The 19,333-nt window shown below is 40.8% G+C and overlaps 1 protein-coding gene across 2 annotated transcripts in view; it reads right to left on the reverse strand.

Moving 5' to 3' along the window:
* Positions 1-19,333, reverse strand: part of LOC102569986 (collagen alpha-6(VI) chain) — a 111,873-nt gene that overhangs the window by 15,972 nt on the left and 76,568 nt on the right. The window contains exons 24-35 of one of the 2 annotated variants that reach the window (XM_019497917.2): positions 14,936-14,998; positions 14,161-14,223; positions 13,259-13,321; positions 12,828-12,890; positions 11,954-12,004; positions 8,961-8,996; positions 8,761-8,823; positions 8,358-8,420; positions 6,942-6,977; positions 5,822-5,858; positions 3,881-3,892; positions 3,291-3,784 (exon numbers count right to left, since the gene is read on the reverse strand). In XM_019497917.2, the coding sequence (XP_019353462.2) occupies positions 3,291-3,784; positions 3,881-3,892; positions 5,822-5,858; positions 6,942-6,977; positions 8,358-8,420; positions 8,761-8,823; positions 8,961-8,996; positions 11,954-12,004; positions 12,828-12,890; positions 13,259-13,321; positions 14,161-14,223; positions 14,936-14,998 (1,044 nt within the window). The remainder of the gene's footprint in view (positions 1-3,290; positions 3,785-3,880; positions 3,893-5,821; positions 5,859-6,941; positions 6,978-8,357; positions 8,421-8,760; positions 8,824-8,960; positions 8,997-11,953; positions 12,005-12,827; positions 12,891-13,258; positions 13,322-14,160; positions 14,224-14,935; positions 14,999-19,333) is intronic. The other variant, XM_059728798.1, reaches the window with a different exon arrangement.

Genomic DNA, 19,333 nt, shown 5'->3' on the forward strand with positions numbered 1-19,333 from the left:
ATTCTTCTCTCTGGCAGTAGGGTTTCACCGGTTTAACCAGAAATTTTAGTTCACTTCTTTTTAAAACCTGTCTGTTTGCTGAAAAATGCCTTCTGTAAGAACGGACCTTAATTACCATACGTGCTTGTTAGATGAAATCAGAGTAACAATCCGCTTACTTTAGTGACAAAGGATGAGTATAAATGTTTCCACACCCAGTCTATGATCATGCAGCTTGATTTAAGACACAAGATTATAGATCAGGAGTGGCGTGTGCAGACGTTCATCTGTGCTGGGAGACATGCTGGCAACCTGATGCAAGTAACTCAGGGTTACAGGGAGGGGTTGGCAGGATTGGGACAGTTAGCAAGTCTGGAGGGTTGCCAGGATTGGGGGGTCAACAGGTCTGCATGGGGTAGGGGGTGGTCCATCCAGAGGTGGAGGGGAATAGCCTTATCAGGGTGGGGATGGTGGTAGGAAGAGCACATCACCAGGGCTCGGGCAAGCAGTTGGGCTGTCCCAGCCATGGAGCTACATTCCAAATGTATGCAGACATTCAACTGATTGCATATGCAGACATTCAATTGATTGGGCTAACCCATTCCCTGATTGGCCTAACCACCCTCCCCCTCAACATCCGCACAGATCAGCATTTAGATCTGGTGGGCAAAATATAGCCCGCAAGCCAGAACTGGCCCACCAGGCACTTTTATCTGGCCCACGACACCCCAGCCCTTCCCCCCACGAAGGTGGAAGCAAGTTGCCCACACGTACAAGCCCCCAAATATAGCGTATTGGCCCTTGCTCCCACCCTGTTGGGTGGAAGGGCTCTGCCTAGCCAGCAGCTTCTTGGCAGGACTCCTGCTGCAGCTGGAACATGCTTGCTTGGGGCAGCAAGTAGGGAAAAGCAGTGGGGGTGATGGCCACCTCTATCACAGGGGCTCTACACCAGCTCCACACTCGCAGCAAGGAAGCCCCATGCTGGACTCCATGGGGAAGCAAGGGATTATGCAATCCCTTCTATATACAGTACACAATCGCAAGTCATGACAAATATTTTTGTAATAAAATTAAAATATATTATATATAGGTGTTTGACTTCTAGTGTATGATTTGGTTTTCCTCTGGTTCTAAGATGGCAAAGGAGTATGGGGGGGGGGGGGGGGGGGGGGGGGGGCGCAGCAAGGAGAGGGGCTTCCGGCAGCAAAGGTCAGGGATTCAGGGGCAGGACTTCTGGTTGCAACGTGGCAACCAGGGAGCAAAGCAACTGTCAAGGGGTGGGGCTGCCTATGCAGCCCCCAACAGCTCACCAAACTTTCTAAGTTGCCCTCCACCAAAAATAATTCTCACCCCTGATTCTGATCAACCTAACCCTAGTCAGGTCAATCTAAATATAACATCTGCATATATCCAAAAATAATCGGCTGCTTTCTGCTCCTCTTTGTTTTGCAAAGCAGCCAAGAGATTAAGCTATACCTAAGATATATAGGTGACATCTTCATCATTTGGACCAAAACCCTGCAGTCTCTGATTGATTTCCATCAAAAATTCAGCAATCATCACCCCTCCATCAGACTCTTTCTTGAATACTCAGACACCAACATTTCCTTTTTGGACACCATGATCAATATCCACAATGGTAAAATACAAACCACCATATACAAGAAACTCATGGATCAACATACATATCTACACAGAACCAGCAATTACCCTAAACACACCAAAAAAGCTGTAATTTATAGCCAAGCCCTCTGATACCACCAAATTTGCACCGAGAATACCCATGATCTCCACCTCACAAATTTCAAAAGGGCTTTCACCCAACAAGGACGCTCCTCCTGAGAAATAGATCATACTTTTGAAAGAGTCACCCAGATACGACACAAAGATTTACTGTAGTACAAAATCCCCGTGAATTGCACACCCTTAGTTATGACATACCATCCTTCCCTGGAACCTACACAGAAAATCCTCAAACAATTGCAACCTGTACTAGAAGACCCAATTCTTAAAGAGATCCCTCCAGAACCACCCATCCTAGCCTTTAAACAAGCACCAAACCTCAGTAACCTCATCACCATAAGCAAACTACACCAAATGGATCCAGACCATGCCAGGCCAAGAAATGCAAAACCTGACAACATCTCTCCACCAGTCCCACAATAACTATACCCCACAATGATTCTGGAATCCTACACCTGGCACCTCCAGAAATGTAATATCTCTCATACAGTGTACTAAATGTCCTGATGGAAAATATGTAGGAGAAACCAAACAACAACTGTGTACCAGCTGAACACACACCAAAAATCTATCCAGGACAAAAATATCCAATTACCTGTGGGTGCCCACTTCTCACAGGACAATCACTCCCTCTCTGATCTCTCAGTTCTAATCCTCAAAGGCAACCTACATAACACCTTCCATAGATGAGCCTATGAACTTCACTTCATAAATCTACTGGACACAAAACAAAATCATGGGCTTAATATAGACATTGGATTTAGGACACGTTACAACCTGCCTGACACTGATTCAACAGCTACCTGGCCTGAATTTACCATTTACACATTTTTATTCCAACTTCCTCCCCTCCCCTTCTTCTCTACCCATTGTCTTCCTAATTTCCACCTATTTATTTTTTCACAGACTGCCTCTTTCCTACCTTGGAGAACTCAATACTACAGCACAGTCTCCTATGCTTAACTTTTGCATTCCGTCATTCATTACTTCCCCCTTTCTATCCCCTCCCCTCCCTTCTCTTCTATACCAACCTTCTACCTATTTACATTTTCATTGACCTCCTGTCACACTTTTAGCTTCTTTCCTAACCTTTCCTCAGAACAGCAGCTACCTCCCAATGCCTGAAGAAGGGTGCTTGTGCCCAAAAGTTTGCAAATAACATTTTTCCAACTACTCAGTTGGTCTAATAAAAGATATCACACATCTATTCAAAAAACCTTGCCTGCTGACAGCCTGAAAACAGAACATTCTGTAAAATAGCAAGTGAAATGAGCATGGTGTGATCTAGATTAATATCACAATTTGTGCCAAGGATGTGAGTGGCAAGTAATTAACTGACAGAAAATTAGTCAATCATTGGCATTCATTGTAATCAATCATAAAACAGGATTCATTTAAGAAAACAGTCATTAAAATATTCACTCCCTAAAGAGAGTTATGATCTAAACTATCCTTTTAAAGGTCACTAGTTTGAAAGCTTCAGCTTACTCAGGCATTAGCACCTGTTAATCAGAAACGAATAATCACTTCTGACTGATATTTCCAGTTTGCATTGGCAATCCACTTACCGAAAAGGCATGTCTGACATTGGGCACCTCATTGAAGGCAATAACCACAGGAACAATATCCAGGGCACTGAACTCCAGTACGGCCGTGTTGATGGAAGCAGCATCCTGTGAGGGGCCATTGGCAAAAAATATGGCGACTCTTCTTGTGAGAACTCCCTGACGAATCCGCTTGAACACATTCCTTGCAACAAACCTCATGGCCATGCCAATGTTGCGTCTGCCTGAGGACCTCTCCAAAGGAATGCTCTGTACTGCTTCTAGCAATAACTTATGGTTCCGGAATTCGGAGAATCTGATGAGATACTGCGTGTTGGTATTGTATGAAACAATGGAAACACGAGCACCAGTCGGGCAGTTACTTTCACTGATCCTAATCTTCTTTAGCAATGACAGCACGACATGCCTCATCTTTGCAAATGCTACTTGGGTCACATCTTCAGACATATCAAAGGCAAACACCACTTCAGTTGGATACACTGGACATTTGCTTTTATCTGGAAACAAAGGCAGTATGTGAGAAGTTTCCCACACAACCATTATCATTGTAATTTGTACAGTCTAATAAGGTAGTAGTACATAGAGTTATTTACCTGATGAGCAAGCTAGAATGAAGAGAGGGAGAGAAAAAAAGTATTTTCTTTTACAGCCGCCTTGATTATGTTGCATTTACAGTAACATGTTCCACACTTCAGGTAAAGAGCCTGACCCAAAATTCAGTGAAACTTCTGAAGAAGATATTGTTATAATACGGCAAATCATGCCTTCCCCTTCCCAGAGCAAAAATTCTGCTGCAGCCCAAATGATACAGTTTTGCTGGGTGGAATTTAAAAAAGCCACACTGGGTGGAAGAACCCAGGCACGTGGAGGCTATTTGTGCTTTCTTGTACAAGAGAAAGCTCAGCAAAAGAGTAGCAAGCTGGGCTAGGATGAAGTCTCACCCTCCCCACCCACCAAAATGGTCAAATGGTTCACAAGCTAGTTATAGGAAAATACTTTCTTCCCTCCCTTACACAATGGGGAGACTTCTTCCCCTCCTTCTTGCTTCCTCCCTTTCTCCCAATACAAAGCTTAAGCTACTTGGGCAGCAGGCTGGGGACCAAAATTTATCCCAAACAAACACTAGACATACATGACGATGGGAAACTTTAATGAGAAGTACATTGGGGGAAACCTGAAATCGTGCTTTCAAGCCTACAAACCTTGTAGTCAAAATTTCAGCCCCTCAAGGATCCTGTAGTTAGCAGGGTGATAATCTACTGTCTTTTTAAGAAAGGAAGATTGGATAAGGTTGTTTTTCCTTAAAAAACAAATATTTGGGGCTTATAAGTAAAGTTGGGAGACATGCAAATTTTATATATTTTCCCCATTTTAAAATGACAAATTTCTAGAGTTTTACTTACCCCTTGAAGAATTTGTATGAAAACATTATCAAATGTGAGAGATGGCCTGAAGTCCATACCAATTCGATATCTTAACTATTTATATTGTTAAGATGCCTTTGATAATTTTGAGGGCAGTTGAACAGGAAATTAAAAATGTTCTATTTAGCCATGGAGGCACCATATAAAATTCCCTGAAATCTCTCCACCTATTAGTATGCCCTGCCCATAACCTGAAAGGGCTATTTCTAAGGAGGAAAAAAATAGTTCAGCATCTACAGCCCATTCCATACTTGGCATCTATTAAGACCAACAAAGGAGCCCATTGGCGCCAACTGTGAACATATTTTCTAGGGCTATGCGAAATGGTACCGTTCTGTTTCACCTTGAGTTTTGACAGTTGGATAGAACAGTGTTTCGTCTCAAATTTCATTTTGAGTCAAAACAGCTGTTCCATTCCATCGAAACAGAAAGGCTGGGCTGCCTGCCGCCCCCGACATGATTTAGCACAGGGGACAGGGAAGCAGCCCAACTGAGCTGCCTCTCGCTCCCGATGTGATTAAGTGTGGGGGACCGGGAAACAGCCCAATTGGGCTGCCTCGCCACCCGCTACCGGATCTTGCGCTGGGGATGGGCTGGACTGACTTCTCATCCCCAGCCTATGGTCGAAACGTTTTGACTTTTGAAACGTTTTGACCAGCCTCGCTTTGTTTCGAGGCTATTTGAGGGCCTTTGTTTTGTTTTGATTTTGCTGTTTCGACCTCGAAATTGGTCAAAACAGTTTTGAAACGAAATGGCCAGCAAAATTTCACACAGCCCTAATATTTTCCTGCTTTGGATACCAATGAAGTGAACCAAGAGCTTAAACTTAGCTTCACATAAGCTGCCAAACAGCCAGAGTTGACAACTTTCAGTCACTACCAAATTTGCACCAAATATATATCATGTGGCTAAAATGATGATTAGAAGTTACTGACCCATCTCCTGAGCAATTCTGTTGTCCTGTATGTTTAAAAAGCAGCTGTAGTGAGACACAACCCATCGGGGAAAAGAAATAAGGTACCCATTACCTGCTCTGAGCAGGGGGTTGGACTAGATGACCTCCTGAGGTCCCTTCCAACCCTATTTTTCTTTGGTTCTATAATTACTTACGGCAATTTTCTCGTGTAAAATTGACAAGTTCACAAGGCTGCAGAAGGAAAGCAAAAAATAATTAGGGGCAAGAGCCTTATTCAGGTCCCAGGGGAAAAGCAATGGAAATCTTTCCTTTGACTTCAATGGAAGCTAGCTAGTTCAGGTCTCAAGTCCTGCCATCATTATTTACAGCAGTACAAATCCAGAGAAAAACACTGTAGTTACTCAGGCTATAGACTGCTGTGCCCAATATTAGGATCTTAACCAATAACAGAAGCTGAAGTTCCCTATACTTGTTTCATTAGCCACTTAAGCTCTCTCAAATGTTTTACATGAATACATTCTGAAATGTTCATCTTGTCTAACGATCTGTATGTTAAAATGTAAAGGAGAAAATTTGGCCTAGCCAATGCTGCAGGATGACTGAAGGAGGTACACTTCAGGTATGGTCTTCTACAGGAATTCTGTCAGCCAAAGAAGGCTACTATGGCATGGAAGAGCAACCTCCGGTGATGAGCACATTGCTTTACTTTTGAAAAGGAGCAACAGGTACCTGCCATAGATAGCATGTACTCTGACCAAAGGCATAACTAAAGATGCCAGTGTGCACCAAAAGCCAGGTGTGAAGAGTGGGCTACCAAATGCTAGACAGCAGGGGAAAAATGTCAAGAACTGGCACCCAACTCACCCTAGCCTATTGTTGTTCATTACTGCCACCTGACCTGGCAGGGGTTGGACCCGTCTTTATCTGGTAGACCGCATCCCACTTGGATCTGAGAGATCCTACCCCACTATTTTCCTTGGAAAAGACTGTGGTCAGCAAAGGCTTCTTTTACCCTCTAGTACAGTCCTATACAGGATCTAGTCCTAAGTCTGCAGGGCGCCTCTATAAACACATTCCAATTAAATAATACTGAAAACTTGCTGTGCATCAATCCACATTCATGATGTATTTGTCTATCCCTTAGTTATTTACTTTACACAGAGAGCCACTCTTCTTCAAACAATTAAAGGAAACCTTTCTTTAGGAATTAATAGCAAACTCTATACTGTCAATATTTCTAAATTGGAAAAAAAACCCCCAAACACCATTAACTACATGCATCATGCCCTAAAGAGAAATGAGAAGGCTACATACTGCCACAGCTGCAATGCCCAATGGTCCTCTGGTGCCCTGGAACAAATGAAATAAAGGTGTAGAAAAGATCAGATGCTCATGCTAAGAGTAGAGCATATTTGTAAATATGGGAGGATGATCTTAGAATATTCAGACATTTCTATGATGGTGCATACATGTGGTGTTTTCTTGACAGCTATTCACGAATTCACACAAGTAATCAGAATATTTCCCAGCATGGAATTATTCTGCAGACTAGTTCCTAATAAAGCTGAAGACTGATACTTCAACCAACTTTCTCCAAAGGTATTTCCATCAATGTTACTGAAGTTAACCTTTTTTGCTACTTTAAAGGGTCGTGACTCAGAACCATATTCTTTTCCAAAGTTCTGGCTTGTAAAGCATGTCATGGCACACTGCTATCCGAACTTTCAAACCTTTCCCAGCCTCTTAAGGCTTGTTGCCTACGTTTTCTTGTCTCCATGTTAGACCATGAATGTTGAACTCATTATAGCCCAGGATAAATTTCAAAGGGATAGATTCCTGCACTTTTCCATTAAGTATTGATGAAAGAAGGACCAGAAATGGATTACATGCAAATGAACCCATGCCTAAAAATAACTCTTAGCAAAGAAAACACAACAATAATATCAAACCAGCAGCTGGAATATGCTATAGCTGTAAAAGATTAAGGCAGGATCCTTGTGGAGAATTCTGCCTATAAAAAGAAAACATGATAGATTGAAATTGGTGATTCAAATAATTCTAGTTATTTAAGTGTCACTCATGACTTAAAAATCGGGAAGAAGGAAAACTTAATTCTAATAACTTATTTTAATCTTGATTTGCATTGTTACTTTTTAGATACTACCATAAAGAAACATGCAACAGGGCAGATAGGAGCCTTCTGGGATTTTCAGAAATCCCTAAACAAGGTAAGTGTCTCTTAAAGACATCAATTACCTTTTGCCCCCAACTACAGATATTATTAAATAGTCATCTTTTAAGTCACTGAAATATGAGGAATGCTCATGAATGCAGCACATTTCCATAAACAAAAAAAACTTTACGTTAATTTTAGGCCTTAACAAGTCATAATTTCATATTTAACTTTAAAAGGCTTTATTTTTCAAATTAAAAAACCTACATCATTTAAAATAAAACAACCTGTTTTGAGCTTTAAATGTATCAGATGTTTTTAAAAAAGCTTTTTATCCTCTCTGGAATATAACAGGGAATGGAATTTTGTCCTCAGTTAAACTCAGGAAATGCCATTCGCTTCAATAGGTTTTCCCGTATATTACTGAGGACAGAACATATCTCCCCATGCCTCCTGGCCAGTGAAATACATTTTATTTTAAGAAGCATTAGCATGGGTGCCATTACTCCCAAGTCATAAACATATTACTGATTTTTCCATGAGTTTAAATATGTTACCATTGGTCCTGGTGGGCCTCGTTCCCCTGGATTTCCCATTGGACCTTGAATGCCAGCATTGCCCTAAAAAGGGAAACTTGGGTCAAGTTTTCATGTTGATTTAGTCTGTATGAGGAAAGACATGGGGACAAAACCTAAGGCATTGAAAATCTGCATAGCTCCACCGACATCCAGTTGAGGAGCTGGTGGTTTCCCACCTTTTGAATACAATAGAGTACTAACATCAGATGTCATCGATATCTCCTGTACCTTTCACAACAAGGCTTCTCCCTAGGGTAAGGCACATATAAAAGCAGATACAGCATCAATTTTCAGTCTTCTTTTGAGCAGGAGACACTCAAACTCTAGCAACTTTATTTAGGGAAATTTTCTCATTGAAAGAGTACAGGTAAATAATCCTCACCCTTCTTCCTCTAACTCCTTTGGACCCTTTATTTCCTGGACTGCCTGGATTACCTTCTTCTCCCTATAAAACAATTAAAATCAGAACCTCAGAGCTAAAGAAACAAAGAAAACAATAGCCCCAACCCAAACAACCCACACAAACAAAACAGCATACAGAGCAACAATAACAAGCAGCAAAAATTATATATTTTATTGTACCTGTGAACCAGGCAATCCTGGGAATCCAGTAACTCCCTGGTATTAAGGAAAGAAGACAACGGTTGATAAGAAATTAAAATCTGCTAACCAACTGTTATTCAAAGAAACTCTTTTCTTTTAATTAAAACAAGTTAAAATACTTGCAGCATTTCAGCCTTTTTTATATTTAAGCAACTATTGCTTAACCAATGCTGTTCTCAAATGGCAATGTTTTAGCTTGCCAGTTTAAAACTACACCGATATAGCTATGTTTAACAGCTTTACTTATCTTACCTTAATTGTTTAAATGTTACTTTTCCTTGTGAAACAGTGGAATTCATTTTTTAACAATCACAGGACCACAATCTCTGGTCTAACTTTACGTTCTAGCAATTGATTCTTACTGTTGTCAGCCTCTCACTTCTCAGTTGGGCATTCAGAGATTAAGGGTCAGATAAGAACCATTTTCTTTTTTCATTAATGCTTTCTGAAGGAAGGCCATTATTTTACAACCTTGTCTGTACTGCTTGGATGGAGGTAAAATATAACAGATTTCATGACTGCCAATTCCAGCTGAAGATGATCCTTTCTGACATTGAAGTCACTAGCAGAATTCATTCACTATGTGAGATGGCCCCATGTTGGGAAGCTAACTTCTATGAATCATGATCACACAGCCATCAAAATGGGTTGCCCAGTAGATCCATGTAAACATGGATATTAGCATATTACAATATATGTAATTTGCATGCTAGGGTTCATTTTACTATGATATTGAGCTTAACATAGTGAAATTTGGCTTGTGAGCCTGTGCAATTATAGCAATTCCTGTAGAAGACTGTAGCCAAGGGTGTGTTTTTTTGTCAGGAGAATCTCATTTCTCTTTGGAATAAGTTCTGCCTCACCCTTGAACAGTGGTGAGGAAATGAAGGAGAATAAGGATCCCCATACCCTGGCATAGCCCACTTAAACATGAAGGAAAATAGTCCAAGCTAACTGAAGGACTAGGAAGTGTCCAAAACAGGAGGGGATAGGCAAAGAAGAGATGAAGCAATGGCTTCCTCCACCTCACATGCTCATCAGCAGGGCTTAGTGGCTGCATATGGAGGCAAAGTGCTATATCCATTACAAAGGTATATCATAATCCACCTGTGTATCCTGCTTCCCGGCAAAGTGCTCTAACCGCCAAACCAAGGGCTTGGCTTAACCCAGACCTCTCTCCAGACCTTCTCTTGAATCTGGCCTACTGCACCTTCCATTTGATGTTCATTGACTGAAATAGATAAATGGTACTGGAGAGTCTGTGGCATAATAGAATAAGGGGCTCAGGCTAGAACTAAGGGCTCCCTCCTTCCATGACATCATCTGTCTATTGAGCCACAATTCCCCTGATTTGTTCTTTTCCTTCTGGTCTGACACACCTGCCTCATTTGACTGTCTAGTGGGCCAGCTTCAAGAGAAGAGATAGAGAAGTCAATGTCTGGTTTGTGGTTTGGTGGTCACAGCACTTTGCAGAGGAGTACAAGATACAGGTTAAACCCCCATCTGGGTCAGAGGGGCCTAGAAAGCAGACTTCTTGCTCCTTGGGCAAGTGCTTTAATCACTAGGCTACTGAGTTAAAAGCTAGAAGGATCCTCTTATTTCAGAACCATAGAATTTCCAGAAGATACACATATAGGACAATTTGGTTTCACCATAAAGCAAAATAGGATCATAAACTGTGTGCAGGGGCCAAAATCTACCTACACCACTGCATGTGTGTCATTTTGGCACATAAGATGAAATGGGATTTAGCCTTTAAACTAGGATAGTGGTTCTTAAGCTTTTTAGTTGCAAGGCACCCCTCATTAGACTCTAGGCATCCCTTGGAAGGTGCTATCTCTTAGCTGACACTCATTTCTTAACTACAGAATAATTCTTCTGTTGCAAAGAATATAGAAAGTCCCTTGGAATTCTTTTTGGACAAATGTTATAATGTCATATTGTTCACAGATATTGTTCATTTTAATATCCAGTGTTTAGTGGAAGGTGTCCAGAAACCTTTGCACAGACTTTTTTCATACAGGACTTTGCACCGTCATAAATATTCAGGATTGAAGGGAATGTTACTGCATTTTCATTTTCTTTAAATTATCACCATGAAACTGTGAAGTGACAGCATTTTTCCCAAGTGTTGGCTGTAATTTGTTACAGACCTTTTGTAACAGAATTATAGGCAATGACTGGGACAAATTATATTTGCTCAGGTCCTTTCCCTCAGTTTCAAAGTAAGCATGAAGAGTGAAAGTTCACAGGGAGGAAGTAAGCTCCCACACTAGTGCAGGTCATTGGTCTTCACTGAGCATCCAAATCAATGAATTCAATCACTGATTTCAATCAGATAAGAACCTGGTCCATTCATTATTTAAATTAATGATTATGTTATTTGGAAATAAATACTAACTTATGACTGAAGGGCCCCTTGCTGATCAAAAGAGTGTGGGGGTGTAAGTTTCCACACTGCTCCCCCTCTGTTACACCCAGGCTCAGCCAAGCAATGGCTCATATGCCTACTGTTCTTCCAGTACTCCAGCCAAAGTAACAGATCTTCCAGTATTCCCCTCTCTAAGTGAGTTAGCAGGGAAGAGTCTTGGATCTGGAACCTCAGAGCCACAGTTCCCTCCCAAGAACTGTCCTCTTACTATGACAGATATCTGCCACCACTTACTCTGGGGCTGGAGTACAGGTTTCTGTCTGACTTCTAATGACAGAGTCTGTCAAGTACACCTGCACCAAAGTGAAGTTTCAGGGACTCAAGTGACAGAGCTGGAAACAAAAACCACACCTGCAGATCTAAATTCAAGTGGCTTGATTCAGGGGTACACATGAAATGGAGTTGGAGGGAGATGGATTAATGTGGATGGACACTGAAGGTGTCATCACTTTCCTTTGCTAGTGAAAACATATCCAACTGTCACCGTAACAGAAGTGGCACTGACTGGCATTATGCTGAAAAACTTAGTTTCTGAGCTCACCTTTGTTCCTTTTTCCCCTTGAAAACCATAGCCATCATTGCCATCTAGGCCCTGCACAGGTTAAATAAGACATGATTTGTTATTTTCTAATGTAATACTATCTTCTAACATATAACATACCCAAGAATAAGGGACACCTTGTTTTAGAAAGGCAGAAGGAAGAAAAAAAGATCTGTCCTTGTAAACTGTAACTGGATAGCAGCAGCTAGCTGTGCCGGCTCACTGTTCTGCTCCCTGTGGATCACAGACTTTACTTTCATTTTTGCCCAGTAAGGGACAGAAGCAGCTTTTCCATAGTTCTCACATTTAATGCTTCAATTTTCAGCAGCTGTTTTTTGAAAAAATGTGCATTACATGTGAGACAATACAGTACTAGCTGTGAATTCAATGCTGCACTGACCTACAGTGCATTGACCCTTTTTTGTCCTTGACTGCAAGGGCAACTGTGTAGCTTGCAGTGTCCCCAACACATTGTAGCAGCAGTGGTAAAAGTTATGAAGAGATATAATGGCCATTTACACTGCCTCTCACTTACATCTTTTCACTTTTCTCAGGGGTCTGACAGCAGAATTTCTTCTCTTCAACCAATAATAAAAACTTTGCTGCTGAGCTCTGGAAAGTTGAAGAGAATATCTCCAATATAGTGATGCCATCCCAAATGGCACATTCATTTTACTGACCTCTAACTGAGATTAACACAATTGTGAAATTGTGGCTTGAATGCAAGAACCAAGTATTTCACTCCTATAACTGATGGACAGTCTAAATGCAAGCATCACCTTTGCAGCCAAATAATTAGTCACAGACATGAAGGCTAACACCTATCTGTCAGCAGTTGTACACACAGCTCCACAACTGAAGTAACAAGACTCACAGGCAGGCCCCTTGATCCAGGGGGTCCCAATAAGCCCTTCTCTCCAGGAGCTCCAGGTTCACCCTATTACAATTAAAATATGAAAGATATTGTTAAGTCAACATTTTGCTTTGAGTGAAGAGAAGCAGGTCATTAGGGTAGAAGTTGTACTTATGAGTTTTGCACAACATAACAGAATAAGTTAAAAGTTTTTTTGTGGGGTCTTTCAAGAGGAGGAACTGGAAAGCACAGATCAAACCAAGGCCATGTGCACTTGGAGCCAAATCCAGCAGACCTTGAAGAAGCCATTTTACTTCCTAATGCCTTAATTTACTCATCTGCAGCACACACTGCACATAGTATTCCCAGGGGTGTTGCCAGGGTTATTTTATGCTTATACAATCCTGGAAAGACAAGTGGTCAGGAATGAAAATATTATTGTAATCTGGCACCTTTCGTCCTCTAGGTCCTGGATTCCCAATAGAGCCAGATTCCCCAGGGGGTCCTGGATTACCCTGAAATCAGAAACACAAATTAATTTTTTGGGGTTTTTGTTTTTTTTTTTTAAAGAAAAATCTACTGGTTAATGTTCACTAGAGCTTAAAATTGCTCTAGGTTTATCCTTTGCAGTTGGTCCATCTAGTGGTCATGTTTAAAGTCTTCATTAAGTTCTCTCAACCAACCGTGCAAATTATTTTCTCTTTTTTTGTCTAAACACTTCACAACATGCAGTATTCTCAAATATTAATTGTAAAAGCATCAGAGAAGATGAACGTACAGATAAAACTAGGTCTGAAAGCCTGAGTCTCCTTGAAACACAGGTCTAAATCTTGATAGGTTGGACCAGATTCTGATCAGAATTATGCAGCCTTTCCATTTCTAGTGAAAAAGTGAGGCAAGAATTTGTTCAATGATTCAAATATATTCCAACCTTGAATCTTCTGGGCACTTCCCTGTAGCCACACCCAAATAAAAATATTCACCAACCATGAATCAGATTTTTCAAGCAATAGGATTAGTACAATTTCTCATTGCTACCATGAAAGAGGTCTGCAAAGTAGTTTCTTTGCTCTCTGGAGTCACTAGTCAACACCCACTTCACTAACCAACCCAATATTACCAAAGTTTACAATGACTAACTTTCTCATTTGGACATTGATTACCTCAGGATTATACTAAAAATAATCCTCCATTTCTTCTTAGAGATCTTATTTATCAAGGTTCAAAATAAATTTAAAAGGAGATGAAGACAAACATAAGGTGCAGAATAAGGGTATTTAGAACTAGGATAGATTAGGGTATAGAATATAGAACTAGAATAAGGGTATTTAGAATAAGAGTATTTAGAACTAACACGACAGCCTGGTATGCCTTGTGTTCCTCGAAGTCCACTGATGCCTCCTGGACCTCTTGAGCCCTGTTAAAAGAAAAGGGCATTTTAAAAAAGCGTAATGTTGCTAATTTGCACTGCAAGGTAGACCCACAACTGCCTAAATGAAAGCACCTGGCCTGCAAGCCTCTCTATGCAAACAGACTCATTGAACGCATGCGTTCAGGACTAGGTTGTATGGAGCACCTTGCAGAATAAAGCTGTAAGTATTTATTCAAATATGTGCCATGGAAAAAAAGACAAGAAAAAAAAAAATCAAGGATCAACACAATTCAGACCTTTCTCATTTTTCCTGCCAAACGTAATATCGCTCTCATTCTTTGCAAACAGGACTTGAAAGCATACTAGGAAATACTTATTGGCATACAAGCATTTCACAATTTTTAACACTTTTTAATTCTGTTCACTGATGATATACATTTAAATAAAGACATTCTGAGAAAGTCTTCTTGACGATATTCTGTAAAAAGGAAAAGTAATGAAAACTTACAAGATAAATTATTTGTTCCTAGTATTCACTCACCTCTGCTGGTTTCAAGCTGCATGTATATGAACTCCAAGAGGAATGCAGCCTATTGAATTTAGAGGGGCCACGTAGGAGATATGTCCAAGTGGAATTTTTGTTCAGAAAATTTGAAATAAGCAAAACATTTTTCAAGAGAAAAAAAGAACAGTAAAAATAAAAGTATTTTTCCACAAAAAGCAGTATGCCAAGTAACTCAGCATTACTTTTTGCTACCTGTGGGCCTTGTGGTCCAGAGATGCCTGGGCTACCTTCTTCCCCCAAATCTCCTTGTATACCCTGGCAGAAAGGGAGAAGGAAAAAAACAGAGGAATGAGAAAGGCTAACTATATTTCTTATACAGAATGACAAATTAATTTCAAAGTCAGTGACACCACTAGTACTGAACAGCCCTTGTACTTGACCACTGCAAGGTGCTCAGAGCATAAAAGCAAACAGGAGTGGTAAGTGTCTCAGGTATTCTGTCCACTTCCAACCACTATGCAGGGCTATTTGCAGTCTATCCCATAATCTTGTAAAATGTCCTGAATGCAAATAAATGTTTCATGCTTCAGTTTTCATTCTCATCACTAGAAAAAACTGTATGTCAAATCTGTCTCAACTGAGGGCAAATTAGTTGTTCATTTTTAAGATCACCAGTCAAAAAAACACATAAAGTGGCCATCTTCAAAAGAGTCAATTCAGCTGATACCCTGAAGAAATATCTTTTTACTTTCCTTCTCTTTGGGACTGATAAAAGGTCTGGTTTAGCACTAAGATGTTTCAGAACATGTTGGAGTTGTTCATTTGGAGATTACAAACATATGTCTGAGGATTCTCTGGAAATTGGCAATTCTGGAGAAACATCTCTTAGGGAGAGAGTTGGAGTCAAAATATTTTACTGTCCAATTATAAGAAACTCTGCCTGCATGAAAGGACTGGGAAGGATATCAAATGGAATAAAAGACATCACATGGATTTGATGAGCCCAGTGGTAGCCAAATAACAGCACTGCAACACTTGACATCTGTTACAATGCTAGCTATAGAAAAGCAGACAATGTCTTAACAGAAGCAGCCTCATATGAAATTGTCACCTAGACAACATTGTCACCTAGATATTTAAACAAACAAGAATTTGTATCAGAGCATTTGGGCTCTTATCTGAGGCACACTGGTCCAATTTTTCTTCATAGTAAGGGTGGCCAAAATTTGGAATGGGCTTCCAAGGGAGGTGGTGCTCTCCCCAATCTTGGGGGTCTTTAAGAGAAGGCTGGATAGGCATCTGGCTAGGGTCATCTGACCCCAGCACTCTTTCCTGCCCAGGCAGAGGGGTTGGGCTCAGTGATCTGTTGAGGTCCCTTCCAACCCTAGCATCTGTAAATCTATAAATCTATCTATTGCAAAGCCCACTAAAATCAGTGGGAGTCTTTCCACTGACTTCAGTGGACTCCGGATCAGGCCTAGAGATAACCCATTCTTTCCCCCTTACTAGTTCTCCTGCTTTTCTTTTACATCTCTTTTTTTATTCCTTACCACTTTTTCTTTGCAATTTACACAAAATTAGTTGTGTTCACATTTGCAATACACTTCATCTCTTGTTAGGTATTAGAATAATTGTTTGATCTGTCCATTGGTTAACAATGTCTATGATATTTTAGTATGGCTCCCTTTATATTTGTTTTTAACCAAAAAAGTCATCATAAACAGAATTTTTTTGAAAAGATGCCTTTTTCATAAAATGTAAACCACAGTTTGACATGAAGCTACAAAAAAAATTCTCCGCAGAAAATGGTATGTTCTTGTGTGATTGTGAAGCATTTTTTTTCTCCCCTGTATACATTTAGCTCTAGTTCTGTCGTTTTAGTACTTTCCGTAAGCTATTGAAAGTAGCCGAGTTGTATGGATATTAGTGAAGTCAGTCTTACTCTACTGTTTGCAGTCTAAAGTCAGCTGATTTTACTAGCTGGCCCTGAGTGCTTTGTGATATACCAAGGGATATAAGCCAGCAGGATTAGCACAAAACATTGACATGTGTCTTTATAGGAAGGGAGGCTTTAGTTACCTGGCTACCTCATCTAAGAGAAATTTGACACCACACTTATTCCATATAGCTGCCACTGAAGGAATATAATGCAACAGAACTCATGCAGTTGTTTGCTGTGCAGGTGAATACAGAATGTGGCGAGACTTGAACAGAGGCTTTACAATGTGTATGCTGTAGATCTGTGCCCCAATGCAGGTATGCAGCACACAGGTGATGTTAGAAGACACCACAGTTGTGGAGCTATGATTATGCAGAGCTGCTGGGAAACTTTCCTAGTGTGGAGGAATGCAAACGAAGCATTGCAGAATTACACTGCCCTGAAGCTGCAGTAGTAGTCAAGAAGCACCTCCATCATTGCTCTGTGCTTTGGTGGGGTAGAAAGGCTTTCATCCCCACCATCACCCCTTTATGTTTCTCTACTGAACAGGCTATTTAGCCAGGCAGAACACAGAGTCTGGGCACTGACTCCTGGAGAGAACCAGTATATTTTTAGAAGATAGAGCTGTAAGCAGGAAGTAATTAACTGAAAGTCTGTGGAAAATTCTTGGTTGCTGTGGACAACACTTCCTTCCCTGTATCTCTGAAAAGGGACAGTCATGCAATTAGGAAGCATTAGATTAGCAAGGAGGTGAAATATGAATGACTCATGCCTCCTGAGGCGGGGGGGGGGGGGGGGGGGGGGGGGGGGGGGCAGGGCGACCGCCCGCAGGTGGCGGTGTCAGCTGCGGGGGCATGGCAGCAGCAAGCGGGGACCGCCCACAGTTGGCACGGTAACGTTGGCAGCGAGGCTGGGCTAAGTGGGGACCACCTGCAGGTGACATGGCAGTGTTGGCAGCAAAGGGTGGAGGGGGGTGGTGAGCAGCGACAGCCTGCAGACACCAGTGGCAGCAACCAATCTCAGGGACACGTGCCCCCACCCGTGCCCCTGCTATGCATCACCTATGAGGTGAAAGAAGACTTCTCCATTCTGCAGTCTACCATTTTATAAAGAAAATTAAATGTTTTTCCATATAACAATTTCTGAACCTTAATGGTCTTCAGCACCCCATAATGGATAGTACAGTCAGATGGGCAACTATGCCCGTATTCTCAGATCCGTGATGTTTAAGGGCTCATGTACATGCCATGATTTTTGCCCTTTTATGCACTGCAACTGCATCTCTGTTTGCAGGAGTGGGATTTCCCAATACTTTAAAAGTCTTTCTTGTGCATTAAACTAAAACTCCTCAGATGTAGTTTAGTTTGGCTTGCTGGGAATTAAAGCATTGCATACATGGATGCATTGTATGCAAACACATAAGCACTCAAAGACATGTAATGAGCCTCTTTGTCCACCAGATGGTATTGCAACTTTTTTTGTAGTTCACCCCTTCCAATTGCTTTTGCTTTTGAATTGCTTATGCTTTTTTTTTTTTTTTTTCCTTGTGTGGTTTGCTGGCTCCCTGCTTCCACAGCTGTGTGGCAGGGCACAGGTACAGGGTGGGTAGGGGCCCCAGGCCAGGGGGCCAGTGCTGGACTGTCCCATTCTCCTGCAGCGCCATCCAGGGACCTGGTTTAACTCATTTTAAAACCTAGTACGTGTAAACACATATGTGATACTTCAAGGCTTAATTAGTTTGAAAACCGAATGCATGTAAACACATATGCGACACTCCACAATAAACAAGTTTTTTATAAATCTATTTAATTTAATGAGAATTAAAATCCATGGTGCGTACAGGTGCCTTTGTCTGGTTAACTACAGAAATCATCTAATTACTACTTTCTGGCTGACACCCTAGAGAAAAATATGAACTGAGTATTTTGCAATTCCATCAGTGACCAACAAAAAAGCCACCAGAAAAAGATGGAACTTTCTAAGAAAGGGGTTTTTTAAACCAGAAAGCAGTAATTTTAAAAAGGAAACTAAAAGGCAGCAGTACTAATTAGTATTTAATTTAAAAAATATGGTCTTTGGTAACATTTAAAAAAATGCACTTGAAGTAGCAAAAGCAGAGGTCAACTCTAAGTTCAGATTCTTTCAAATCATTTAAATAATTTACTGAAATATATCCATTAAAAATGCACAAGATACAGTTTGTCAAGTACCCCAGTTGTAGCCATATTGGTCTAGAGACAAAAGGAATCAGAACTCATGGTAGAGGTGATCTCTTTTATTAGACCAACTAGATTTTTGCAAAAAAAAGTCTCTTTATTTGCAAGCTTCCGGGCACAACCACCCTTCTTCAGGCATAGGAGAAAAAATTGTAAAAGTTCTCCCAGGTAGAAATGAAAATGCACATTTCATAGGAGAGTTGAAGGTGTGGTAAAATCTCCTCAAGATACAGTTTAAAATCCAAACTTTTTTAAAGAGGAAATTAGTTTAAAGTCTTGTCTCTTTGGTGGCAACTGAATAAAAGCTTATCTAATGACTACATGCAGTAATTCGTGTGGCCTGCCTTAAGCCTAGTCACTTAAAAACTGAAGTCTGACTCAAAGTCCACTGAAGCAATTGAAAAGACTACCACTGACCTTCAATGGATTTTTAGTTAGTTTCAAAGAAGTAGGAGAAGCTTGGGTGGATATGCAAAGGGAAAACAAGAAACAAAA

The sequence above is a fragment of the Alligator mississippiensis genome, chromosome 5 (assembly GCF_030867095.1).
Source record: "Alligator mississippiensis isolate rAllMis1 chromosome 5, rAllMis1, whole genome shotgun sequence".
Classification (NCBI taxonomy): domain Eukaryota; kingdom Metazoa; phylum Chordata; order Crocodylia; family Alligatoridae; genus Alligator; species Alligator mississippiensis.